At 38.7% G+C, this 27,852-nt stretch overlaps 1 protein-coding gene across 1 annotated transcript in view; it reads left to right on the forward strand.

Annotated features, from left to right (window-relative positions):
• The window catches only part of slmo (PRELI domain containing slowmo), a 102,764-nt gene extending 75,138 nt beyond the window's left edge, over positions 1–27,626 (forward strand). The window contains exons 3-5 of the mRNA XM_067151077.2: positions 4,489–4,575; positions 25,861–26,034; positions 26,767–27,626. Coding sequence (XP_067007178.1) covers positions 4,489–4,575; positions 25,861–26,034; positions 26,767–27,009 — 504 coding nt within the window. The 3' untranslated portion in view covers positions 27,010–27,626. The remainder of the gene's footprint in view (positions 1–4,488; positions 4,576–25,860; positions 26,035–26,766) is intronic.
• Positions 27,627–27,852: the final 226 nt, after the last annotated feature.

Here is a 27,852-nt window from a genome sequence, read left to right on the forward strand (position 1 = left end):
GGTGGTGGTGATTGTTTTAGGAAGTACAGTTGGGCAGCCATCCTCTATACAAAGAGGAGGAGGCTGACATTGTATCATGAATAACATTGCCGCTGGATGAGGATGAGAGAGGCTGCCATTCTTGAAACAAGGCCTGGACAATGGATTGATAGTGATACATGGCTTTGGAACGATGCCGTTGAAGATCGATACACAAGAAGAAATAATGAGTTTCTCGACGACAAAACGGCATCTCATTGGAGCGCCTTCAGAACAGTCCATAGGGAGGCATTGAAGATCATGATAGTGGCAAAAGCCACTCGGTATGCAAACTTTATAAGAAAATCAACACGCATGGAGGAGAGGATGTTATCTACCGACCCATCATATCAATACATCCCAACATTTCTGTAGTATTAACTACAAAACAAACAATTTACTGATAAGTCAATGATGCAGGAGAATGCTAGCAAAAGAATATCCACTAATGAGTTCTCCCACCCACCAATCCCAAACACAAGTGCCCTGAAACAAACCATGATGTCACTGAAGTCACTACTGCTTGAAATTAAATGAAGGTAGCCAGTAATCAAGCTGGTTTTGTGAAAAATTCCAGGTTGATGACATTCAGGCTACATAGCTTGTAATTGAAGAGCACTGAGAGAGGAGTACAGTGCTCCATCTCTCTTTTCCGGACATCAAAACACACTTGATTGCAAACTGTACGACCTGATTTAACTGGAATTTCAACAAGTGATCTGAGTACCTTGTTGGTTGAGTGCAGGTGCTTGATATGATAAGCTTTGTCCACTTGTAAAATGAATTTCAAGTTGTCTTGATAGTATTTGTTTATATTTCATACATTTCACATCACAAAACAGTACTTGATTTTTGTTTGATTTTCTGTTTTGCAGATCTTTTCTTATAACATTTTAAAATGTTCAGTTAATAAATGTCCATATGGACTGCTGTAAATATCCTGCATGAATTGTTAGAATATCTGATACACAGGTAATCAAGAGCACTGTGTTAAAAATCCTTCACAGATGAAAGTCGATGCAATAAAACATTCATGTATTTTAACAACTCTTACATGTCTCCGATTTTGACTGAGAGATATTAAATAAAATCTAATTTTGATAACTTACCATGGGGTAAATACTGTATATAGTTAACATCAAAGGACGACACAATTCTATTTCAGAGTTCAGAAATAGTAAAATGTTCCTTTTAAAAACAAAATATTTGGCTAAAGAAGATGTTTTGACAAATATGGTCTCATAAACACCAAATGATGTACCAGTTATCATATTGTAAACTTTTTTTTTTTTTCAGATAATCAGTTCTACTCTCAATTTCTTTACATGTTCATTTCATTGCCAAATGTTTTATTGAAAATGGTAGCTGAAGAAGAATTTGTGCAGTGAAGGGTATCGTTCAAAATATTTAAGGTACCATTCATAGATGTCATCATTTTGAAGAATGCACCACTGAATTCAATCGGTGAACTACCAGAGACCTTCAGAGGTGTTTAAAGATAAAAATTTCATTGTTCTGTATTGAGAAGTATCACCGTTAAAATTGAAATAATAAATAAAGAGGTTCAACCTATTCAATACAAAAGAATAAGAAATGCAGTGATTACATTCTTATTTAAAAAGTAAAAGTGGTACCGGTTTCGACCCTAGTTCAGGTCATCATCAGCCGATTAAAACATGAAAAACAATGCATAGGAAAAAGAAAATAAAAGATAAAGTTCACTCCGGATCAGTAGAAGAGGTGATATAAAAATGACAGTGATAGACTGTAAAATTCAGAAGAAGTAAAATGTAAGTCACTTAAAAGAAACGGTGCGTAATATTCTGAACGGCAGTATGGCACACGCAGTGTTAAGCAAAGTCTTATAATGTTTATGAAAAGCGGAGAACGGTTAAATGAGCTAGCTTGTATACACTGTCAGGCACAAAGTCATAACACAATCGAACACATATGAAGATCCATAATCGTGCTGAAGCTGAAGATGGATAGATCAATTGAAGTAACTTGCCAGCTCCCGGTGATTAGTGCGATATATTCAACCTCAGGCACTGTGGTTTCAAACACCAACATAAAATGAGAATAGCTTAATGGTCCAGTATTTGCTTTGGTTGCGGGAATGTAAGTATATATAGATACATATAATATAATTCAATATAATTGAATAAGTAATTGTGATCCTGTAGAATTTTTGGAACAGTTGACATGAAAAAACAATTGTGAAGAGAAAAAATTTAGTAAAAAGCGCAATACCGGAAACAAATGAAAACATATATGCACAGTGCGCTATTTTTTAAAATGTAAAAAAATTCAGGTCGTGATTGAAGTAGTCGAAGTCGGCGCAAGGCAAGAGTTAAATTTGAATGAGAAGAACCGAAATGAAGGTGGTTTTTTTTTTTTTTTGAGGTGAAAAGAAAAGATAGGATAAATTAATAGAGGGAGAGGAATAGTGGAATAAGAGAAGAATAAAAGAGATTGAAGTTAAACGGTGTTGAGGAAGGATAAGATAGGGAGATGAAGGAGATAAATGGTGTTATCAAAGGTAAAATAATTATTGTTGAGAACCAATTTTAAAATAGACATGAAGTCTTGAATTTCAAGTTTACTCAGGTTACTGAATTTGTTTAGGTTGTTGTTTATTATGGGGAATAATTTGGAAATTGGAATACTAGGGTACATGTTTACAATGTCAAAAGAATGGAGAGAAAAATTTGGTTGGATATCAAAGTTCTTTAATTTGTTGATTAGTTCAGAAGTGTTTTTGATAGATTTGTTGGATAAAAATCGATAGTTTTTTTAGTAAAAATGTTTGGATGAATTTAGAAGTATTGTATAGGGGACTGGGTCTGTAATTGATTATTGGACGGATGGGAATGTTAGTTTTGTGAATTTTTGGGAGGGCTTTGGCAGTGGGTAGGCCTGGGTTCATGTTTATTAATTTAGTTTTTTCTTGATCTGTGAGGAGAAAGGAAGTGTTTTTTAAAAATTTGTTTGAGTAGGCGTTGGATTTTAGTGGTTGGGTCTTTTTTTTACTATAGAAAGAGAAGAGTCTCTGAAAAAAATTTTAGTTTTATGTAAGTAGTCAGTTTTTTCCATTATGACAGTAGTGTTGCCTTTATCAGATTTGGTGATGATGAGATTGTCATTGATTTTCTTTTTAAGATCTAAAATGAGTTTATCATCATTAATTAAATTATTATTATTATTATTATTATTATTATTATTATTATTATTATTATTATTAAGAGAAGTGTTATTGTTATTGTTAATGACGATTTTTTCGAGTTTTCTTTTTACTTCATATCTGATTTCATCTTGTTCATCTGTTGACATTTTGTTAATGGCTATTTCAGATTCAATAATTACATTGGTGGCTACATTGAAAGTGTTGAAGTTGGGCCAATTGTGTTTGAGGCCCTTCGCAAGAATTAAGTTTTCATCATCACTCAGAGTTGTTTTAGATAAATTTACAATGGGAGGATGGAATTGTTCAATGGTTTTGGAGGGTGTGTTAATGTTCTTAATCTGAAATTTATGTGAAGAAGAGTTGTTCTTAAGAATTTTGAGATTCGAACTTCACTGTCATCAGCCTTGAAGATTTTTTTCGATGGTTTCCCATTTTCACACCTCACAAATGCTTACCTTTAGGCCTCAGGCACCTCCTTCCTAATCCTAGCCCTTTCCTGTCCAGTCGTCGCCATAAGACCTGTCTGTGCCAATTGATTAAAAAAAATGAACTTGTGATGTGAGCAGAAATAAATACTCTTGGGAAGGTGCACTATGTACTGGAAGTCTTTTGGGAGGGGAGATGACTTGGGAACAATTGGCTGATAAACTTGATGGCAACATGAAGGGAGCAAATCCATAACCTGACATGGTCCATGACTTAATGAAGTGGGGACAGCAGAGTCACATAGCGGACTCAACTGCTAGGCAAGGTAAATGCTACTTGTCTGTACTGTGTCATGTGACATACACTGTACCATATCAATTGGTCGACTGCTCCTGAATCTCCGATTAACTAAAAGGCATGGATAATCGTCCTTCATTCAACTTTTAAAATGAATTTCATGTTCTGTATTTGTTCATGTTTCATGCATTTCACATCGCAAAATAGTACTTGATTTTTGTTTTGCAGAGCTTTATCTTATAACATTTTAAAAACGTGCAGTTAACAATGTTCATGAGGACTGTTTTAAATATCCTGCACATATTGTTAGGATAGCCATTAAATAGGTAATCAAGAGAGTATTGTGTGAAAAACCTCAGGTTTATATTCATAAATATAATTGAAATGTTCGCTAAAGCAAAATTGTACGCATCTTGCTTTTCTCTACATATTCTGTGTAAATTACTAGCAGCTGACATGTGTTATGAAAGTTGAGATCTGTGATATTTGCAACAAGATTTGTAAAAAGAAATTATCATCATTTTTATTTAAATATCTTGTTTTTTGATTGCTTTCTTTTTCAGATTCTTGGGAACCCTAGCATCTGTTATGCAAGTGAACATTCCGAAGTGGACCCTGGTTCAAGACAGATGACGCTTAAGACTAGAAACGTAAGCATTTGTTTGTGGAGTTTTTTAAACAGTTTTTTGTTAGTGTGTAAGCTGTATGTTTTTCAATGCAGTAATAACTTCTGGGTATATAAACTAGTGCGAACAGGACAGTATTCTTAATGAATAAGTAGAGGGTAAGTTAGGTGTGAATGTGTTGGATGAAACTGTAGATATTGACTGGCTTTTATTATGGGGTGTTGTGATTAGAATAGAGGGATGTAGGTTTCCTGAGGGTAGAGTAGAGGTAGATCTTCAGTCTTGATGTGGGAAGTGTAGGATTAGGGCACATTCACCACACAGGCCTATGCATCTCACAGCAATCGACTTCCCATGGGCATAAGAGAGGTAACTTAAAGGGTCCACCTTTTCAATATAAATGAATGTTATAATGTTTTAAGTTGCAACATATTTACTTGGAACTAGTTTCGACGCTATTTAGCGTCATCTTCAGCCAAAATGTAAGAAATAGGCATATACGTGCAGACATGTACATTACACAAAATATTACAGCATTATGATTAAATAAAAGTAAAAGAGACATAAAATAGTGAATTTCAAGTTCGGAAATTGTCAGTAATCAAAATAGTCCATGAAGGGTGAATCAAAACTGTACAAACATGAGTTAGGACTCAAAAACACAATCCCCCAAAAAACATACAACACAACAAAATCACGCAGAAGTTCGAGAAGAACTTGGCAGTTAAAGATTCAAATTTTTGCAGACACTCTTCCATTAAATGTCGCCTGCCACGAGTGTAGTACAAACATAAGTTAGGATTCAACAAACACAAATCGTCTCAAAAAGGCACATAACATTTTTTTTAAACTTAGGATTGAGATGAACTTGGCAGTTAAGAATTCAAATTTGTAGTCACTTTTCACTAAGTGTAAGGGGCTGTCTGGCCGAGGCTGTAAAGGCGTGCTCGGTTCCCCCGGAAGGACGTGAGTTCGAATCCCCATCAGGAAGTCGTAAAATGTAAGAAATGAGATTTCCACTTCCGGAGGTGCACATGGCCCTGAAGTTCACTCAGCCTACACCAAAAATGAGTACGAGGTTTATTCCTGAGGGCAAAGGCGGCCGGGCATAGAGCTAACCACTCTACCCCATCAAGTGCCGAGGTTACAGATAGTGGAAGCCTTTACCTTCCACTCCTCCAGGGGCCTTCACGGCCTGTACGGAGATGTCTTTGCTTTGCTTTTTTCACTAAGCGTCAATTCAAAACGGGCTGTGAAGGGTGAAATAAAATTGTACAAACACGAGTTAGGACTCGATAAAGACAATCCTTTGAAATACATGTGACACATTTGAACTTTGTGTAAGCTCGAGATGACCTTGGCACTTAAAGATTTGTGTTCACTTATTCATTAAATGTCACTGGTACGACTGTAGTACAAACAAAAAAGATTTGTGTTCACTTATTTATTAAATGTCACTGGTACGACTGTAGTACAAACACGAGTTAGGACTCAACAGAAACAATCCTTTCGAAATTGCACATAACATTTTAAAACTTAGGTTCGAGATGAACTTAGCAGTTAAAGATTCAAACTTGTAGACACTGTTCACCAAATGTCGCCTCTAAACAGTCCATGAAGGGTGAAATAAAATTACAACAAACACGAGTCAAGACTCAACAAACGCTGTCTTTTAAATACATATAACACACTCAAACCTTGCGCAAACCCTGGGCAATCTAGAAGGTTGTTCGATTTATATCTGACCTTATGAGATATTTTGCCACCACCACCACCACCACCACCACCACCACATGTTGTGTTCTGTTTGACCCATATATCACAAATATTATAATAATATTTATAGATCCACCTGTTCAATACAATACAATCCACTATTTCATGTGTTTAAAATTTATACATAATATTTAAGTCATAGGTACATGTTTCACCCTTCTTATGGGCATCATCAGCCTATATCAATCTTAGAATGATTGGATATGGGATCTTTCTAATCTTATAAACTATAGAATAAAATGTTGAACAATGATCTCATAAAATGTTATACTATAACATCTAAAATGATGACAATGCACAGAATGTATGTTAAAAATACTGTAAATTAACAGTTTTGAAGATTATAACGTAGTTAATCTTGAATATTTGAGTGTTTAAAACCAAAATGGATCCTCTTCTTATACACCGTTAGGACTATGACGGCCTTGAGTGTGAAAGCACAATCATCCAAGGGGGATATTTATTCCACACCCATAACTTGTAAATTCTATTGGACCGCCAGCTCAGTGGACTATTGCCCAACATTAAGGTTTCCATTGAAGTGAACTCCTGTAGACAACAGGCATGGGTATTTTGTCCCATTCTGCCTTGCAAGCTTTCCATAGACCATCCAGGGTGCACAGGTGACAATGTTGCAGAAGTTTTCAACAATCCCAGGTACAAAAACCCATTCTGGTATCAGGACTCTTATGACTCTTATGAATCTCATTATAAAAACCGTATTGGATTTCAGAATAAGAAGTTATTATAATAATAAAAACCACCTTTCCAATACATAACAATCCTTTATATTTAGGATGAAACCATTAATAGATATTATAATTAGGACATGTTTCGCTCATGCTTAGTGAGCATTATCAGCTAGAAATAACTTAATCCAAGGTAGGCCAGGGCTCTGATCCCGGTATATATAATGAAAAAACGTCTAATAATACATTGATAAAATACGAATTTTAAAATTTAAAAATAATCAGTAAGATTATATTATGTCTATTGAAACCTAGTGACCATTAAAATTGCTTAAAATGTAAGTGGAATGAATGACATGAAGATGTTACACTAATATGCTGCGAGTGATTGTTCGTATAAATCGATGATCATAATAATCTTCGCTCAGTGGCATTAGACTGCTTGTAATTAAAAACAGTTTTTCACATTAGGAATGAGCTTTTGTAATGAATTATGATCTTGTTTCATAGATTAAACATGATGAGGTGTGTTGAAATCACATATATTGGTTGAAAAGCGAACTGCACAGATGGATAAAATGTCGCCTGGATCGGCGTAAAAAAACTCATGAGAACTCCCTCGTGTTGTATTTCAAACATTATTATGTATAAATCGTGTATTATTATTGGGCTTCAAATGGAGAACTACTGATCTTGTGTGAAAAACATAAATCGGGTGTGCCTTGTGTGTTGGTTGAGGGGTGATTAGTCCCTTAGTTGTTTACAGAGGTTTGATGGTCACAAATCCATTCTGGTATCAGGATTCTTTGCAGTAATGACTTGGAACAGAATTGCAAGTTATTGTCATGTATTGGAAAGGTGGTTTTTGTTAATATAATAACTTCTTATTGGTCACTGTGTCAGTAATTGTAGAAGCATACATCTTAATGTTCTAGATGGGTGCAGAAAACTATCCTCTGTAATGGTGACATACTAAAGAAAGTTCTTTGTTTTATTATCATTAGACACTGGTCCCTAGAACTAGCAACTTTTTTCCTTCAATTGCAATCTTCAATCTAGAAAATCTTCTTCCAAGACCGAGATCTCCCATCAGTTGCACAGTTCTGATATTCTTTCTTCTGTGGTGAAGTACCCAACATTGTCTTCTCTGCTGGCAATGCTGTCTGATGAATTGGACAGTGTTGATATTAAGAAATAAGGTGGAATGTTGGGACTATGAGGTACAGGCTTAAAATTTAGGTGAACAATTTTTTCATTCTTACCTATTACATCTGTACAATTTTATCATTTGAAGTCGGTCATTTATGTGATTCTTCTGTTTTCTCTATACCATTGGAATGCCAAAAGATGACTTCTCTTTCCCTTGATGCCATTTTCTCAAAGTTGTTCAACACATGTACGACAAACAGTACGTGGAATTCAAGATTTGTCTTGATCTCCTAACTTCATGCCAAAGTAAGTGTGCTAAGTTTTGTTTTTATTTTTTACATATGGAATCATTTTTCATTTCTCCTTGAAGTAAATGAGCTTGTACATCTTGTAGATGCACTTGCCACTTTCCATAGAACTAGGCTCACCAATGAAATATTAATTTCTAGCCTTTTTAACTAGCCAAACCTTCCATTATAACAATCTGTATGTGGCTTGTGTTAACTTTCCATTACTCCTCTGTAAACTATTTGCATAGCACTATATCTGTGTTAGATGATGGCTGTTTGTTATATTGGGTGAAAATTTAATTCATATTTGAAGCCTGCAAGAAGAATGTTTCTTACCAATTGCAGTATTAAATATGCTAGAAGAATTGTGCTTGACTGCAGTGAAGAAATCAGATAATGAGCGTACCAGACATCAGGTACTTCATAGCAATAGTAAAATTGATTTGCTGGCTTGGAAGTTACAAAGGTGGCCCCTCAGACACAATATGCAATTCTTTCAATACTCGGAAAGCTATGTAAAATAGGTGGCCAACATCAAACCTCACCAGATAAAAATCATTAAATTTGGAACAGTCAGCATCTTCACACTGATAAATAAGACTGAGGAACTGTTCAGTTTCATGTATAAGAAAGACATAGCCATCCATGGCCTAAGTGAGACCAAGTGAATTGGAAGGAGATAAAGGACACCGAAGGTTGGAGACAGGCTGTTTTACTGAGGAGGATTTGAAGCGAATATTGGAATAGGTACGATCTTGAGAAAGGATGTACAGGGAATACCTGTAAGACCTTAAGTATGGAAATGATAATCATAATGAAAATTCAAAAATGGCTTTCACGGCCGCAGATCTTACAATCACAGGAATAGAACCAGCTTTTGGGTGGTTAGGCCGTGTGCATTTTGCAGAGTTTCGCCCAGACGTGCCATTTGGGCTCATCATCTGGATTGGCACGCCCCTCCAGGACTCTACTTAGCAGTGGCAGACCAAGCGCATGGTCCCGCCGTGTTAGCAAATAGGGATTTGCTAACCTGCTAAAGGAGAAGTGAATTCTCAGTTTCCAAAAATATTACTCCCCATGGAGTTAGAATACCAAAAATGGCTTTCATGGCCGCAGATCTTACAATCGCAGGAATAGAACCAGCTTTTGGGTGCATTTTGCAGAGTTTCGCCCAGACGTGCCATTTGGGCTCATCAGCTGGATTGGCGCGCCCCTCCAGGACTCTGCTTAGCAGTGGCAGACCAAGCCTGAGCCGAGCGGCAGCTGTGGCTTTGGAATGAGATCCGCGACCTCATTGAGTCCTTTATCTCAACGTTGACATGGGGCTCTTGAAAGAGCGTATGGGATGCTTCTGGAGGTGTAGGGGCATGCGGTGTGTCTGGGCGGGATAAACTTGGGTTCTGGGGGGGGGGGGGCTAGATTTGGGTAGTGCTGGTTAATAGGAAGAGGAGCTTTCGAAGAAGGTCTATAGTGGGGATGGTTTGTGGTGTGCAGTTTGAGTGGTGCGTGGGAGGGGGATTGAGTTTTAGGTCCAGTAGGGGTGGTGGCGTCTGATTTGTTGATTGCAGCTGCTTGAGGTGTTTATTGACTGCGTAGTGCGCTTTTATTGCCTTCTTAAGGAACGGGCAACCTGGGTAGGAGGTGGCTTGTTTTCCTCTGCAGTTGGTACACGTAGGCTGGTCCCTTGGAACTGGGCAGGTGGTGTGATGAGGATGGTCACCACATCTGTTGCATCGGATCTTATTTGTGCAGTTTGCGGCTGAGTGGTTCAACTGCAGGCAGTTGTAGCACATATGGATAAGAGTGGATTGTAGACAGGAATGATTTTGGTTTGGTCTGTTCGGTTTGGTAGTGGATTGGCTGGCTGGTGTTGAAGGAGTTGGTGATTGCGGCGTAGGAACGGTTTGCTGCGGAAGTGGTTGATTTTGGTTTTCTTCTATGGTTGGGGGTTCAGTTTGGGTGCAGTTATCAATAAGAGACGGTGTCGAAGTAATTGTTGGGGGACCATCCTCCGCTGTTTCTTCATCTTCTTCCTCGTCAGTTGGTTCGTCTTCTTCTTCTTCCTCTTATCCCTCGTCAGTTGGTTCGTCTTCTTCCTCAGGTTCTGGTTTGGGATAACATTTGAGGGGGCGAAAATAATTTGGTGTTCGAATTTCCTTGATCATGTCCATTCTTGAGCAGAGTTCGCTCATTTGTAGTGATGGGTCGAACTAGCTCTTTTGAGGGAGCTAGCTCATTTGCTCCCGCTCCTAACTGAGAGTCGTTCAAAAGAGTCGACTCTTGGGAGCGGGAAGGTAGGAGCGAGCCGAGTAAATCAGAGGCCGCTCTCTGCTCCAGGTTCATTCGTTCATCCGATTTAGGGCAGACGGCTCTTTATGACTTCCAGTCACTCTTCATGACTAACAGTCGCTCTGTATGACTTCCGGGAACGAACGATATAGCACAAATAGTTTATATTTCCCACAACAGATGGCAGCACAATGTCCAGTTTAGAAAGCTACTCTTGAAATAAAATAAATGAACAGCTAATATATGCACTCCTGGCAACGTTGGCAATTAATCTAACGATAAAGCTTTATATACAGTAACGAAGAAATGTTTAACAAATATACAGTATTAATGCCACGAACCTGCTGCGCAGGTGTAGCAGGGGGAGAGGTGATACTCCCACATGGCGCGTCCCAGGTGGCGGATAGGGGGGTCCTAACCAGCTTGCCGGCGGACTTGAGGGAAATAAAATACCTCTCGCGGACCAAACACACACCCCTTGTGGGTGGGGGAGGCTGACGAATAATACACCCACGGTATCCCCTGCCTGTCGTGAGAGGCGACTAAAAGGGGCGACCAAGGGATGATTGAATTAGAACCATGAAACTACTTTTGATTCGTACCATCACGCGGGGAACACCATGGGTTGCCTGTACTTGCGAGTTGTACCACTATGTTCGGTACGAAATGGGTTTGTGTTTAGTAGTAGTCATGAGCGTGACCTGGGGGTTTCCAGTACCCGTGCGTCGTACCCATGTGAGCACCACCGCAGGTCTGGGCGTAGCCTGTGAGTTGTACCACTATATGAGCGACACCGTGGGTCTGCGTTGTCTTTGATTAGTATCCACTCTGTGAGGAACACCAGGGGCCCGTGGGACCGGCATCTGTGCCTAGTACACCTAGGTGAGGAAACTCATTGGTTTGCGTTGGCTATGAGTGGCACCATTGTGTGAGAAACACCATAGGTCTGCGTTACCTGTACGAAGTACAATACTTGTGAGTAGTACCGTCTTGTGTGGAACACCGTGAGTTTCGCTACTTTTGATTAGTACCCCAACATGCCAATACCATGGTTCTACTTTACTCGCGACATGTACCATTCTGTGGGGCCTTAGACATGGATTTTGCACCCCTTTCGACATCAAGCATCATCGTGCTTTATGAGTGGTCCCTTGGTCAGTAATCAATTATGTATGATCTTTGAGTCTGATCTACTGTATTTTTTTTTTTTTGGTTCATGTCCAACCATTCATTCTTCATGACGACATTATTATTTTTTTGGTCAGTGGATGAATTTGACATTTTTGTTCTTTCATTTCGTACCATTAGGGGCCGATGACCTCGATGTTAGGCCCCTTTAAACAACAAGCATCATCATCATCATCAGTATTAACGGATAACATCTAATATTACTTTGCCTATGTTCCTTTCTTCTTAAAATGATGCTTTTCAAGACTGAATGCACTGTGGAGAGACATATGTTCATGGTATTGGCAATACTTACACGTTAATAAATAATTGTTTTAAAATGTAATGGGATGTAAATTACTATAGTATATACCAAGCCATGAGTTATTTATTCATAAAAGCCCAAAATAGTGTGATTTTACATTTTCTAGATTAATCATGATTCCAGTTTTTATTTGAAGGAGCGAGATAGTTCACCTTTCCCACAACAGATGGCAACACAATGTCCAGTTTGGCACGTTTCTGTTGGAATAAAACAAATATACACTGCCGGCAACATTCGCAATTAATCCAATGATAAAGTTTTATACACAGCAACGAAGAAACGTATTGCAAATATACAGTGTTGATTGATGACATCTAATATTACTTTGCCTAAGTTCCATTCTCCTTAAAATGATGTCTTTCAAGATTGAATGCACCGTACGGGACGCATGTTCGTCATATTGGCAATACTTCCGTTTGACCCTGGCAGTCTAGATAAGAAACAGGTGAGGATTTGTCAGAGTATTTCTTAATTATTTCAGACAGAATAAAACTACGCCGTTTCTACTTGCCGAGTGGTATATTCAGTATTCTGGATAGTGACTGTTTGTTTGTGCTTAGTTGAGGTTAGTACTGTCTAGATAGTTTACATTTCACTCAAAAGATGTCATCAGAATATCCTCTTTCGACTGGAGCTACAGAAAGTTTCTCACTTGACTCTCCGCGTTTGAACAACAGATTCTTTCATTCATTAATGCAGCGTAGGAAACATAACTGATTAAACGCGATCTTTAACGAAAATAATGGAAACTACTATCAGCACAAATGTACATATAACCAAGTATACTACAGTACGCATAGCATTTTGCCTTTTTTTTTTTTTTTTTGCGTACAGTATGGTCACACTTCTATTTATTTATTTTTTATTTTTTCAAGAATGATTAAACCGTTCGAGACGTATATGTTCGATAAATTGGCATTCCTTACACTACCTACTTCTTCTTCGACCACTTTTCCCACACTTGTGGGTTCGCGGGTGCGAACTGTTCCGCAAATGTGGATTTGACCCTGTTTTGTAATAAATAATAATGTCGTTAGCTTTACGTCCCACCAACTACATTTACGGTTTTCAGAGACGCCGAGGTGCCAGAATTTAGCTCCGCGGGGGTTCTTTTACGTGACAGTAAATCTACCAACACGAGGCTGATGTATTTGAGCACCTTCAAATACCACCGGACTGAGCCAGGATCGAACCTGCCAAATTGGTGTCAGTAGGCCAGCGCCTCAACCGTTTAAGTCACTCAGCCCGGCTGGCCATGTTTTACAGCCGCATGTCCTTCCTGACGGTAACCTTATGCAAAGGGATGTAATCAATATTGCGTGTTTCTATGTTGGTTGGTATTGTGGTGTGTTGTCTGAATATGAAGAGGAAAGTGTTGGGACAAGCACAAACACCCAGTTCCCGAGCCAGAAGAATTAAATTCCCGACTTGGCCGAAAATCGAATCCGGGACCCTCTGCAGCAAAGGCCTCAATGCTGACCATCCAGCTAAGGAGTCGGACTCCTTACACGTTAATAATTATTTGAAAATGTACTGTGGTATACACTTTGGTATGAGTTATTTAGCCTATATTTTAAAGCCAAAACTAGTGTTATTTTCTATTTGCCTTAATTTGATTTAAAACTACGGTATATTATTTTATCAATGGTACTGTAAAACCGAAAGATTTTGGCAATATATTAATTCAAAACTACGACCGCATTTAAGAAACAGGTGAGGATTTGTCAGAGTATTTAATTATTTCAGACAGAATAAAACTATGCCGTTTCTACTTGCCGAGTGGTATATTCAGTATTCTGGATAGTGACTGTTTGTTTGTGCTTAGTTGAGGTATATGTTCGATAAATTGGCATTCCTTACACTACCTACTTCTTCTTCGACCACTTTTCCCACACTTGTGGGTTCGTGGGTGCGAACTGTTCCGCAAATGTGGATTTGGCCCTGTTTTATAATAAATAATAATGTCGTTAGCTTTACGTCCCACTGGATCTATAATAGGCCCTACATCCTTCATAGATTATGAGAGTACAGGAAGTGAACATGTAAGTATTGCTCAATAACATGTTGTTTATTTCATTTCATTGTTTTGTTTGGTTGCAAGTTGCCAGAACTATGGCACAAAAATGTACCTAGCAGACAGACCACAACCACTGCACTTGGAGCACTGACTGAATGCGGGAAGAGGCTAGACTGGGCAGCCTATAAAGAAGAAAGCGGCTTCTGTATGTCACGTGATTATCTGAGGCATGGTATTGGCTAGAAATGAACGAGAGTCGATGTGACAAACTAGCTCTTTCTTAGAGTTGCAGTTGATAAGAGTCGGCTTGTGCTAGCTCTCAGAGAGCAAGGAGGGAGCTAGCTCATACAAGAGTCGACTCGTAATTGAACGACTAGCTCTCAAGGAGCAAGGAGGTAGCTGGCTCTTACAAGAGTAGACTCTCAATGAGTCATTCAAAAGAATCAGTTCGTTCATGAACGACCCATCACTATTCATTTGATGTTCGTGTAAGGGGGTGATCAACAGGAGGTTGTTATGCGTTTCTGCTATTAACGCAACGTGAGTAGGGATAAGGTCTTGGATGGCGTCTATGAATGTGATCGGGTTCAATGAGATAGATCCTGTAAGGCCAAGCGAAATGAACATTACGGTGTTGGTAGATGATATAGGGAGTGCAGAGTTATTTCTCTTGTAGGTGAAGGGACTGTCGAAGTCGTGGTTCTCGATATTGAAATTGCTGCTGATAGCGCACTCCGAGTTTTGTGAAGAAGCTGGCGACATGGAACAGTTGGGGTGTTGGGAAGAGGATAGCTGGGTTTTCTTCTTGCTTCTAGTGTTATAATTGATGGGTGGGGGGTTGAACAGGGGACCAGCTACTCGATTCACCAGGCGTGTTGCGTGATCTTGGTTACCGAGTCATGGCAGGATTTCTTGGAAGGGGATTAATTAGAGAGGGTAGGGATGGACCAGGGAAGAAATACTGGATGGTCAAACGCAATTGCGGACCGGGCTAGTTTTGAAAGTAGATTACGTCACAGGCAAGTCACGAACTCAGGACACCAAGCTGCATGACAAATGCTCTAGTGCTGCCCGGGGTGGCAGCTGCTGTCTTCTTGGTTGGTGGAGCTAGCGTGTGCTAGTGGCGACTCTGCGATGGGGACTGGCAAGAAGCGCAGGCGGTCCTGGTAGAGTATATCAGGAAGGTCGGACCGCACTGAAAATCCATAGCAGTTTGCCTACTTGCTAGGCGGCAAGCCGGGGCTGTTAAAGCAACGCTTGTTGGGCGGCGAGCTGGTAGTCTGGATTACCAGTGCAGGCCTTCGGGGTTAGCTCTCCGAGGTGCTCTCTTGCTGGGCTGCTGTGCCAATGCGGCTGTGGCAGACCAAGTGCATGGTCCCGCCGTGTTAGCAGATAGGGATTGCTAACCTGCTAAAGGAGAAGTGATTTCTCCGTTTCCAAAAATATTATTCCTCATGGAGTTAGAATATCAAAAATGGCTTTCACAGCCGCAGATCTTACAATCACAGGAATAGAACCAGCTATTGGGTGGTTAGGCCGTGTGCATTTTGCAGAGTTTCGCCCAGATATGCCATTTGGGCTCATCAGTTGGATTGACATGCCCCTCCAGGACTCTGCTTAGCAGTGGCAGACCAAGCGCATGGTCCCGCCGTGTTAGCAAATAGGGATTGCTAACCTGTTAAAGGAGAAGGGAATTCTCCATTTCCAAAAATATTACTCCCCATGGAGTTAAAATATCAAAACTGGCTTTCACGGCCGCAGATCTTACAATCACAGGAATAGAACCAGCTTTTGGGTGGTTAGGCCGTGTGCGTTTTGCAGAGTTTCGCCCAGACATGCCATTTGAGCTCATCAGCTGGATGGGCGCGCCCCTCCAGGACTCTGCTTAGCAGTGGCAGACCAAGCCTGAGCCTCGCAGACCGACTGCTGCCGCTCTTTGAGCGGCAGCTGTGGATTTGGAATGAGATCCCCGACCTCATTGAGTCCTTTATCTCAACGTTGACATGGGGCTCTTGAGAGAGCGTTGACTGTTGAATTTAGCTTGGGAAATTATTCCAGTATTTCTGAAAGGAAGGTGACGATGGTTGAGCGATTGAAATATAGTGGTGGATCGATGGAAAAGTGGTGTTGAGTCGATAGAAATGTGGTGGTGGCTTTGTGGGACTGGGCGAATAATGTAATAATGAAAATTGTTTTAGAAAGGAACAGAGTTTGTTTCAAGTACTTACTGTATCTTGCTCTTTGGAAATAATGAAGACATAAGATGTTCATGAGAGAAATAGAGAAATGTATAAAAGATCAGGAAATAATAATCTTTTTCTTCAATTCTGGATTCCAAGATCAAGACCAATTGTCAATAGTTCTCCATAGTTTTCCTCTTAAGCCCTGAATTCCTAGTCTCTCCTAAATGGAATCGTAAGGTCCTCTGTTCTGTAATAGTGTCTTGTCCATGTCTCTTCTCATTTATACCTTCTAAATTTCTTCCACTCATTGTAGTCTTATTGTATTTATGCATGTATAGACCACACTTTCATTACTAAAAGTAGGTAGGTAAAAATGAGGTGCGACTTGTACTCAGAATTTTAAAATTAAATACAGTAAACACCCTTTAGTTTAGAACACTTTACTTGCATAAAACATTAGTATCTACATACCTTACTAACTATTGCATCCAAATGTGATTAAAATAATTTAAGGTACCTATTCATCATCACTTGACACTTTAACACTGTCACTCCCACTGTCAGATTATGCGCACCACACGAAGGCGTCTTTGGTCCCATCCATTGCATTGGAAATATACATGGTTTTGAAGCTTGTGGCTACCATCTCGCATTCAGGATCCATTCATACATTTGAGAAATTGAAGGCTTTTTTAGTTGTCTGCTTGGTGTCATTTTCTTAGAATTGCACCTCCATTCATGGTAGAAATGCCACAAGTGTGCCTCCAAAGGTCGGTTAATGAAGACATCTAGGGATTGCAGCATTCCCGTCATTCCACCAGGAACCACAACCATGTCAGATCGCTGTTTTCTCATCATCGTTTTCACTTTCTCTGTCAAGTGACCACAGACGCTGTCAATCTTCAACCTGGATGACCGACTTAACAGAGCACCAGGACGACAAAACCACACTGTTTTTAACCCGTCCCTGTACAAATCTTTGTTCATTTACCCCTTTTCCTGCACTCACTTACATCCCTGGGGACATCTTTTCCTTCGGCATTGTTTTTCACTTAAAAATTGCAAAAGGTGGTAGTTTAACTCCAACAGTAGTGATGCACAACATTACAGTAAAATCCTGTTTTTCTGCCCTGCAGTTCGAACTTGGAACTGTTTTTGTGCTTGCTTTGTTGACCTTAGTTTCCCCAGGCATATCAAAAAATAAGAGTTTCATCAGCATTTCCTATTGCTCCCACGCTGTAATCATGAATTTTCCTTAAATTCAAGACATGTTGCTGAAATATAAGCAGTTTCTCCTGGTACGTTTCAGGTAGCCGCTGAGCCATTCACGTTCTTCTGTGAATTACCAACTCATTATCAAAGGGTAGAGAGGAGTCCACCTATTCAATGGTATTGAATAACAGGTGGACCCTTCTCTACCCTTTGATAATGATGAATTGTCAATACGGACCATAATGAAATTCATAACTCATGATTACCAACTCATGTCGTGCCATAAAACGCTTCACCCAACTGTAACTTGCTTTAAGTTGACTTCCACGAATTTCCATTCTTTCAGCAATTTTTTGTTTTTCAAACGGTAGCATTCCAACTAAAATAGAAAGTCAGTCTGTTCATGTTTTATATACATACTCCATAAGATTGCTCTCCATTTCTGGATATTGCGCTTTTTTCCTGCGAAAATGCCCACTGATTTTGTGACTTTTATAAAAATAAATACATACATCATTATAGACCATTATGCCTTTCAGCTTTCTGTTATAATCTGCAATTCTTCCTTTACAGGTTCTTTTCTTTCAGATTGTACTGTTTGCGAATGAGCTCTCTCGTTTGATCAACCTGGTTAGCCTCTCTTGCCGTTTCCTTGATCATCTCCTAGCTAATTGATCCCATTGACCTGGGGCCAAGGTTCATCTTCATACCAACAGTTACCAGTAACACAGCAGTTATTGGTGCAGCCATTAGTTATTTGTAGTCCAGACTGTTGCCAGAGACTTTTCTTGTTTGCCTTACACTTGTGCTCCACATGCTTGTTCCTCTGGCTTATGGTTACACAGTACTGTTGAACAGTAATTCCTATGCTACTCAGTCAGTACTCACAACACAACTCTCATTACTTGAGAGAACAACTGATTGAGAACTTAATTATGGTTCCTGTAGCTAGTTAATACACAGAGGTTTATCTACACTCTGTCATTGTGCACTTCTATGCTTGTAGAATGAGTTTAGATGACAACATTCACTACAAATCTGCTGAAATGTTGCTCGTCACTTTCTGAGCGTAATAGGACTACCTAATTTTATAGCAAAGTGGTACTGGACAAAAGTGTATTAAAGAGTAAAATAAGAAATACTATATAACCTTGTACGGGACAAGATATACAAAGTTTGTCCCTGATTCTTCCATACAAGATTCTGCTCAGTCTTTGTACTAATACAGAAAAGATGGGGCTAGATAGTCATCATCATTTTCCAGCTCCATTTTCCCGGATGTGGTTTAAAAGCGCTCACTACTTCTTCCTGTGAAAGTATAATTTCTTTTCCTCTGTGTCCTCCCACTTGACATTCCTCTTGCTGACCTCCAATTTCACTGTGTCTAACAATTCCTTTAACTCCCTTTTGACCTCTCCCCTTTCACTTCTCTGTCAAAGTAAATCCTTGCTGTTCTCGTTCTGTTCATCATAACATATCCAAACCATTGTAGCCTGCATCTTCATAAAAGCTCGGTGACAGGTATTTTGATGCCAGCCTCCTTCTGTTTGCTTCATTTCTAATCTTGTCTTTCCTGGTCTTTGGTTCATTGTTCTCATGAATTTCATTTCTGTTGAATGGATTTTACTATTAGCCTTGTTATGTAGGGTACATGTTCGAATCCATAGGTGAGAATTTTAATGATGTAGGAATGAAACATGGTCAATTTTGCTTTCTGGGGTATTTTATCATCCCAGAATAGATTTCTCACTTGAAAATAAAATTGAGAAATTTTTCAGTCCTATTAAGTATTTCTTGGTTTATTGTGTTATCTTTTGAAATTATACTTCCAAAGTATTTGAAGTTAGAAACAGATTGTAACAGAGTTCCCTCCAGGAAAGTGGTTTGAAACTGTGCCTTTCCAAAAATTTAGTTTCTTCTGTACTTCTGCTTCAGTTTCTCCCTAGATCAGAACATCATCTGCAAATATTAGGCTAGATAGTAAGCAGGTGAAAATTGAAAGAACTCTAGCAACTAATACCAAGCACAGAGATGAGTAATGTTGATGATGAATGGAAGAATTTTAAAAGTGCTTTTGTTGGCAGTACAGAAAGAGTTACTTGATAGAACATCAGCAAATGTAAGACAGAAAGAATCTGGAATGACAGATTGAAAGAAAATATGAAGTCATTGTGGAAAGAATGTAACTAAGACTGAAGTAAGTGGGAGGAAGTGTACTGAAGCAAAAATATATAAGAAAGTGGCTGCTGAGGAAAAGAACTGGGAATGTTTTCTTAGGAAATGAGAGGTAATCTGAACAGTGGAATTAAACTAGAGTATTGGAGTCGTCATAGATTTTCCGCTCCAGCAAGCCGGGTGCGGGTGTTTACGAGCCTCTTCCAGTTCATCCTTTGCATCCACAGCTGATATTCTACCTTTTGCTGCCAATTTACATCACATTCGGCAAGGTTTTTGAAAATTTGCTTTTCCCAACTCTGAGGCCTCCCTCTGGGCCTCTTACCAACAACAGTTCTAATTGGAGTTATCCTTCTCATATATCCATACTATTATCTGCTTAATTCTAAGGTTTTCAACAGGTTCCTGTCCAATCCAAGTTGTTGCCAAATACTTTCATTCCTTATTTTGGCTCTCCTTGTCTTTTGGAGACATGACCGAAGGAACTTTATTTCAGTGGCCTGTAGGCGGCTTTGTGCAGATCTAGTCAACGTTGCTGCTTCCAATCCGTATGTTAGAATTGGTATAAGATTGGTACAGTGCTGCAGTATACAGAATGTACGGGACTGGAAGGATTTGTTCAGTGTCTGTTCTAATAACTATTTTTTTTCTAACAGATGTCATTTATAAGAGTTTTTCCCACAGGAGTTCTTTAACTTGCCAGAAGCCAATGACTCTGAATTGTTGCATTTATACCCTTTAAATGCCATCAAACTCAGCTTGTATGCAATTCAGAGAACCAAAGGCCAATGATGAACTGCATCTCTCTGCATCACTGAAGAGTGAATTTACTAACACTAGGTTTGTGCTGGACAGAAAGGGTAATTTTAACACCACCAGTAGAAGTGAGGAATATTTCCATGAACTGTAAAATATTATGCATTATTGAAGTAAAGGAAGACTGGAAAAGTTGACGGAGGAGATGAGAAGATGAAAGTCGGGAAAACTGTGAGAATCGATAAAAAAAAGTTGCAGTAGAAGTGGATGTGGACTCCATGAGTATGGAAAGAGAAATGTCTCAGAGGATTGATAGAAAAGAATTAAAATACCTATTTTCAAGGATCATTATCAGGAAGATATTGAATAAGTATAGACCCAATTATATCCCACATTGCCAGGCTGAGTGGCTCAGACTGTAGAGCGCTGGCCTTCTGACCCCAAATTGGCAGATTCGATCCTGTCTCAGTCGGGTGGTACTTGAAGGAGCTCAAATACGTCAGCCTTGTGTCATTAGATTTCCTGGCATGTAAAAGAACTCCTATGGGACTAAATTCTGGCACCTCCAAAAACTGCCAGGTAGTGAGTGGGATGTAAAATAATAATAATAATAATAATGATAATAATAATAATAATAATAAATATTATATAATAATAATTGTACCGGGCGGTACACCTCTACACCGTTATTTAAAAGTTGCGCCAGTTGAAACTCCTCTTCTGGAGGAAGGTTGAACTTTATCTACTCTATTAATTCTCTACTTTCTCAGAAGATGTCACCACGTGGAAAATTTTGAGTTTTTGAACTGTGTCACTTTTGATGTGTTTTTGTTTCGCTTGAAGTAAGAAGTGTGAACTTTCTCTTCTAGAGGACACTACTGAAGATCAACAATAGTGCACCCTAGTGCGGAGTCAAAGAACTATTTTGTTGGAGAAATTTTTATTTCAAAAGTTTGTTTCTTGTTAAATTTCTTTCTGTTATGGTTTAAGTTGGCTGTATACCCCTCTTTTTCCCCTTGTTTTAGATTTATCCAATCCCGAATTTCTTTTAGTAATTTCTGACCAATCTGGTGTATTTTCCCCCAACTTGTATCTGTTGCGGGGTCCTATCCAATAAAAACATTGTGGGCGGGTGTTTTCTTTCCCCTAACGCCTAGAAACTTCCGCGAGAGTATTTAAACTGCTGATTTTTGGGTCTCTGGGCCACTTCTGTTCCATCTTTCAGTGTGTTAAGTACCCAGCAGGAGGCGGGAGGCGCCTCTTTCTTCGGCAGCGGTCAACAATAAGGTAATGGCCGATTAATAAATTCTTTCTTTTCTTGCTCAGCAGTTTAACTCTCGGGGCGGGTGCGAAGCGTTCCACCATGTAACCTTTTCCTAAAATGTAACTAGTCTTTTCTCCTATTCTCTTGAAAAGCTACATACTGGGATAGAGAGTGCTAACCCTCTCGAGCTCCCACTCATAATGTTTTGAGGTGAACTTATTGTTTCTCAACCTATTCTTCCGTAATGTAATGTAAATTGCTATTAAGTCACCTCTGTAGTATGGGATTAGCCCTTGTAATAACGGCCTAGTGCCAAAGTAGGTTTTAAAATCAAAGTGTATTAGGAGTGCAAGTTCGCCTCCTCTCAAATTGTTTTAGAGGTCATTTAATTAACCTGCTTTTCATTTAATAGACCTCAGTAGATTGGGTATTTTACCCCTGGGTTTGTGTCCGTTGTGGACAACTTGAAGGTGGAGTTTGGTGTGGCCTGGGAGAGGCTTAAATTAAAGAGCGTGTGGCTCTTTTGGAAACGGAGTGTTGTGTGCCTCGAGGAGGCTTAACTGTGTAATTTGGAGCAAGTGCTCCAGGGTTTGATTGGGGTCTTCTGCCCCTTTGTTAAAATTTGTATATCGGAAAGTTGGGCTAGTTGCTCAAGAATTGTGAACTCAGGGCTCGAAGCCCAAACTCTGTAACCCCTGTAATTGTACATTTCAAATTGTGTTTTGGCTACTAAGTACCTGTTCTTTGTTATTACTTAATATTGAAAAGAAAATATAACCTCGTTAAATTTTACATTAACTTTGATTCCGTAGTTTGAAACCCATTCACGCCCGCACCTTCTTACACCTCTACCTACCGCTAAAACACGGTAACAATAATAATAAAATTATAAGATAAAATATGGCAAAGCATTGGGAGTATGGGAAGTATACAATAATGACATTTCCAGGTTTAGAAGGTTTAGAAAAGGCCTGTGATTAGTTTCTCCAGGCTGAACGTTAGGGGTAGTCTTCTTCTTCCTCCTCCACTTTTCCCTAGGGTTTCCAACTTTTGGTTACGCAATTCTAGGATACATGAGGGGCATTGGAAAAGATAGGTTTATTATTGTTATTGTTGTTTGAACAAATCAGTCACTAAATGAACCATAAAAATGTTTTATTTCCTACATATAAATTACCTTACAGTTATAAGGTTAAAACTGTCCAATTATTAATTAATTAATTACATAAATATATACTATGTATCTGACCCAAGATATTTGGGTTTGCCGAATGATACAGAATAGCTCACAATTAATTTTTTCTTTAAAATATACATGACCGAATTCGATACCTGCAGTCGCTTAAGTGCGGCCAGTATCCAGTATTCGGGAGATAGTAGGTTCGAACCCCACTGTCGGCAGCCCTGAAAATGGTTTTCCGTGGTTTCCCATTTTCACACCAGGCAAATGCTGGGGCTGTACCTTAATTAAGGCCACGGCCTCTTCCTTCCCACTCCTAGCCCTTTCCTGTCCCATCGTCACCATAAGACCTATCTGTGTCGGTGCGATGTAAAGCAACTAGCAAGAAAAAAATATATATATATATACATGAACAGTTAGAGAAAGCCTCCGTGGCTCAGGCGGCAGCGCGCCAGCCTCTCACCGCTGGACACCGTGGTTCAAATCCCGATCACTCCATGTGAGAGTTTTGCTGGACAAAGCGGAGGCAAGGCAGGTTTTTCTCCAGGTACTCCGGGTTTCCCCTGTCACATTTCATTCCAGCAACCCTCTCCAATATCATTTCATTTCATTAATCATTGCTCCAGAGTGCAACGGGCTTTGGCAGCCGGCATATTTCCTATCCTGACCCGGTCGAATGACTGGAAACAGGCTGTGGATTTTCTTCTTCTCATGCAAAATGATGGGTGGGTCCTGCAGAAAGTGTCGCACTTTCTTTCTCAAAGCTGCTTTCAGGTTGTGTTCCAAAAATGAACAGTAATACTGCGCATTGACAGTCTGTTGTGGAGGAACGTAATGCATTAGGATAACACCATCATAGTCATACACAAGAATAACCATAATTTTCACATTGCTGTAGTTCTGACGAACTCTCAATCTTTGTGTGGTGACCCGTAATGACTCCATTCATTAAATTGGTGTTTCAGTTGTGGCTCGTATGATTTGGCCCTTGTCTCATTCAGCATAATTGATATGGTGTAAGAAAGCGTCTCCTCTGCACTCGTAGCAATGTAAGTGGTTACAAGCAGCGTATCGTAACCATTTCTGCATTTCCGTCGAATCACATGGAACCCGATGTGATGCAGTTTTTCTCATGCCCAGGTGTTCCTTCAGAATGTGAAGCACGGTCGCATGTGCTAATCCATTGTCTCGGGCCAGCTGACGAATCGCATGGCATTGATCAATGTCCAGTAATGTGGCAAGGGCGTGCACTACTTCGCTGACACTGGGACGACCTGGCTGACGCATATATGCCACATTTTGGCGTCCCTTGTTGAAGGCACTTGCCCACCATGCCATTGTTCTTTAAGCCAATGCAGATTTCCCGCATGCGTTTTCAAGACCTTGATAACACTGTCATGCTGTACGACCTCTGGCACATTCAATCTTTATCCAGCTCCGTCATTCCCATTTCGAAAACATCGTGATAACACTACCTTAGACTGCCTGTTAACATGAGGTTCTGTTCCTCTCACCAGTTCTCATGTTCCCTGTGCTCTGAGGTAAGATAGGTATGTAACTAATGTGTGCTCTCAGTGTCGTCATTAGGTTCCGTTGGATGGCGTCTCTACAGCAATGTTGGCCACTATTAAAGTTCCAACCTTCGTAATATGCATTTGGCATGGTAGGTTACTAATTATTTTAACAAGTTGCTGCTGAAAGACGTTAGAAAAGTGGGTGTAATGCACTATGTATTTGTTAATAGAATCAGGGTTGCTACGCATTCTTTGATTGGTACGGAAGACCTTCACAATTACGATTAAAGCAACTTCGTTCACACTTACTCTGTATGCCAATATATTTTTGGAATTATAAAATGGCAATGTTCAAAATGAAAAAAGTAAACCCAATTCCAGAATTTTTCCCTTCCCAGCGAATGAAAGAATTTGTCCGCGACAACTCTTTCAATTCATGATCAATTTCACCTGAAATGGGACAACTGGGAACCCTACTTTTCCCACACACCGGTGGAGTCCATTTGGCACTGAAAGGTATTGGAAAATAAGAATGATGAAGTAATATATTTTAAATGCTGCAGTTATGTCAATGATCATGTTAGATTGCAACTTTTCAGAGGTATGAGAAAGAATACAGTGTTATTTGTTAAATGTTTCAGCAGCTTGATGTAGTAAATGAAAAAACCTGAAGAATAGAAAAAGGGGATCAGTGTGAATAAAAGCAAGGCTACGGTGATAATTAGGATACCGAGAGAGAGAATAAATATACACTGAAAGAATTAACAGTGAAGGGTTTGAGTGAAAAGAGAGAGAAAAATCATTTGTAGATAGTTTCAACATACTATATAGATGAAAGAAGAAAGCATACCAAAATATCAGTATGTGAGGCTGAGAAATACCCTGATTATGGTGGATGGATCTGGTTTAAAAGAAGAATAAAACAAGACCTGGACTAAAACATTGTTATGGATGAGGAGTGGAGAGTAAAATAGAGTAGAATTGTATTTTACCCAGTGATGTGCTGCTTTGTAAGAGATGATCATTGTAGTGATTTGATAGACTGGTGCAACTTCCCTATAGGATGATTCTAGAACATCAAATTTAATGACATTGACCAGCATTGCAACAAAGAACATACAATTTTATATTTCCTTAATGCAAGATATTTTGTTACTTTTTTTTTTGTTGGTATTATTTATAGGAAGAAAATTGAATGACTGTAATTGAGATTTGAGCAATTATGTAATATCTTTGCTAACTTCTGTTGATTTCTTTAATTTAGTTTACTAATCCAAGTTGACGTATTGATGGAACTGAATGTGTTGTATTAATGTGTTGCAGCTGACTTTCTGTAGTTACGTTGCTGTAGACGAGACATTAAGTTATTCTCCGCATCCCCAAGATCCTAACAAGACTCTCTTGAAACAAGAAGCTGTTGTGACTGTCAAAGGTGTTCCCCTCAACAACTATGTCGAAGATGTTCTAACCAGTAAAATATCACTCAATGCAGGAAAGGTAAAGATTGGCCTGTGTGTAATATTATTACTTTTAATACCGTAGTACATATTGTGTGATTTTTACCCTAAAATAAAAAAATGAATTATAGAGTTATGTTTTGTTTGTAAAATGAGAGTTCAGATATTGATAAAATAACTACAGCATAAATTACAACCAATATTAAAATTAATCATTTCCTGTAGCATTCAAGAACTTAAGAGGTATATTAGACACTTTCCTTGAATGGTTTACCATTGCAGCAATGTTTTGATGGGAGCATTCTTGCTGTTTGTCACTGTTAGTGATCCTATTATTTTGCGAGGATGATATCAGTGTGTGTAGGAAATTTAGCTTTAAAGATAATTGACACAACCCAAGTTTTCTAGAGGGTTTACTAAACCAAGGTATGTTAGTGGGAACTTTTATACTTCGTAGTGAGTGAACAGTTTTTTTAAAGGAATTCTAAACAGCCAATTTCACTTCAATTTTTATCAAATGTATTTTTTTTTTAACCTGCTTTCTGCAGTTGATTGTAGATTAGATTGTAATTAGATTAGAGAACCTCTTTTCAGGTCAGATTTCCAAAATTCCTTCATTTCTCAAAATCTATAGCAATTGAAGGAACATAAAAGAACATACTGCATTATTTATTTTTAAATTGTCAATTTTCATCTTATTTGTAATGATTTATTGTGAAAATAATGCTGTTCTTTCCTGCATTCTTGTATCTTATTATAACTTTATTTCTAGGGAAGACAAGCTATTGAGTGGGTCATTGGCAAGCTTAATGCTGAAGTGAAAGAAATAACTACCACTGCAGTCAAGAGCACAGATGATCTTCTTACCCAGACCAAGAAGTCCCTAGATGATATAACTACAACAGCTTTAAAATCAATGGATGATATCTCATCTGCTGCCAAGAAATCTCTTGATGATCTTCAAAATCTAACTAATGTTCCCAATAGAACTAATCAAAGTTTGCCAAAAATCTAGCAGACAAAAGTTTTAGTTTAATTTATCGGTGCTTTGAAACATTGAAATCAGATTCATGTACGAGTTACTGTAATCACCAATAATACATACTGGACCATTGTATGAAGTAATTGAATCTATAGCTAAGGCACCAACCTTTGGAAAAGAAATACTTTTAATAGTATGTATGTGTATTTCCATTTGCTGTTGAAAATTGACAATAATGTGCCTTTTCCTTCCCTTGTATTTCAGCCTATACTTCAATGGCTTTCATTGCCTTGAAGTATGGATATAATAGAGCTGGCTGGCCCAGTTTCTAATTTTTTATTTCCTGTGTTAGTTATTCTGTTGTCCTTCCCTTTTCTGTATGTGTATATAAAATTATAATTTTCTAAAGATATATTTTTAATATGGGAGAAATTGCGTAATTCCTTGTCCTAATTTCCATTGACTAAAGGAAATTTTCAAACACATGCTTACATTTATTTTGTATTTCTTAACAAGATAGAACAAAAGTATTCTTCTTCAAAAATCCATGCTAGCACCTGACTGTATTGTATATGTGATAGAATTGTGTAAGGATATGTCTATTTTATGTACAAATGATTCTGAATAATATAAACAGTTGTTTTCTTTTTTTTCCCTTTTTCAAGATTTTTGTCCTATTTAAAAAGTAATTTCATGAATAGTCAAATGAAGAGTTTGTTTCAGCCTTAGAAAACATAATGTAGTTATAAAAATCAAACGCTATTTATTTAACATCTCGTAAAATTTGAGGCATTCTATAGTTCAAAACTAATTCTGCCTCCAGGAAAACTAAATTCTGGAATTACCTAAACTGTTGTTTTTCCATTATATACAGTG

This window comes from Anabrus simplex, chromosome 7 (assembly GCF_040414725.1).
Source record: "Anabrus simplex isolate iqAnaSimp1 chromosome 7, ASM4041472v1, whole genome shotgun sequence".
Taxonomy (NCBI): domain Eukaryota; kingdom Metazoa; phylum Arthropoda; class Insecta; order Orthoptera; family Tettigoniidae; genus Anabrus; species Anabrus simplex.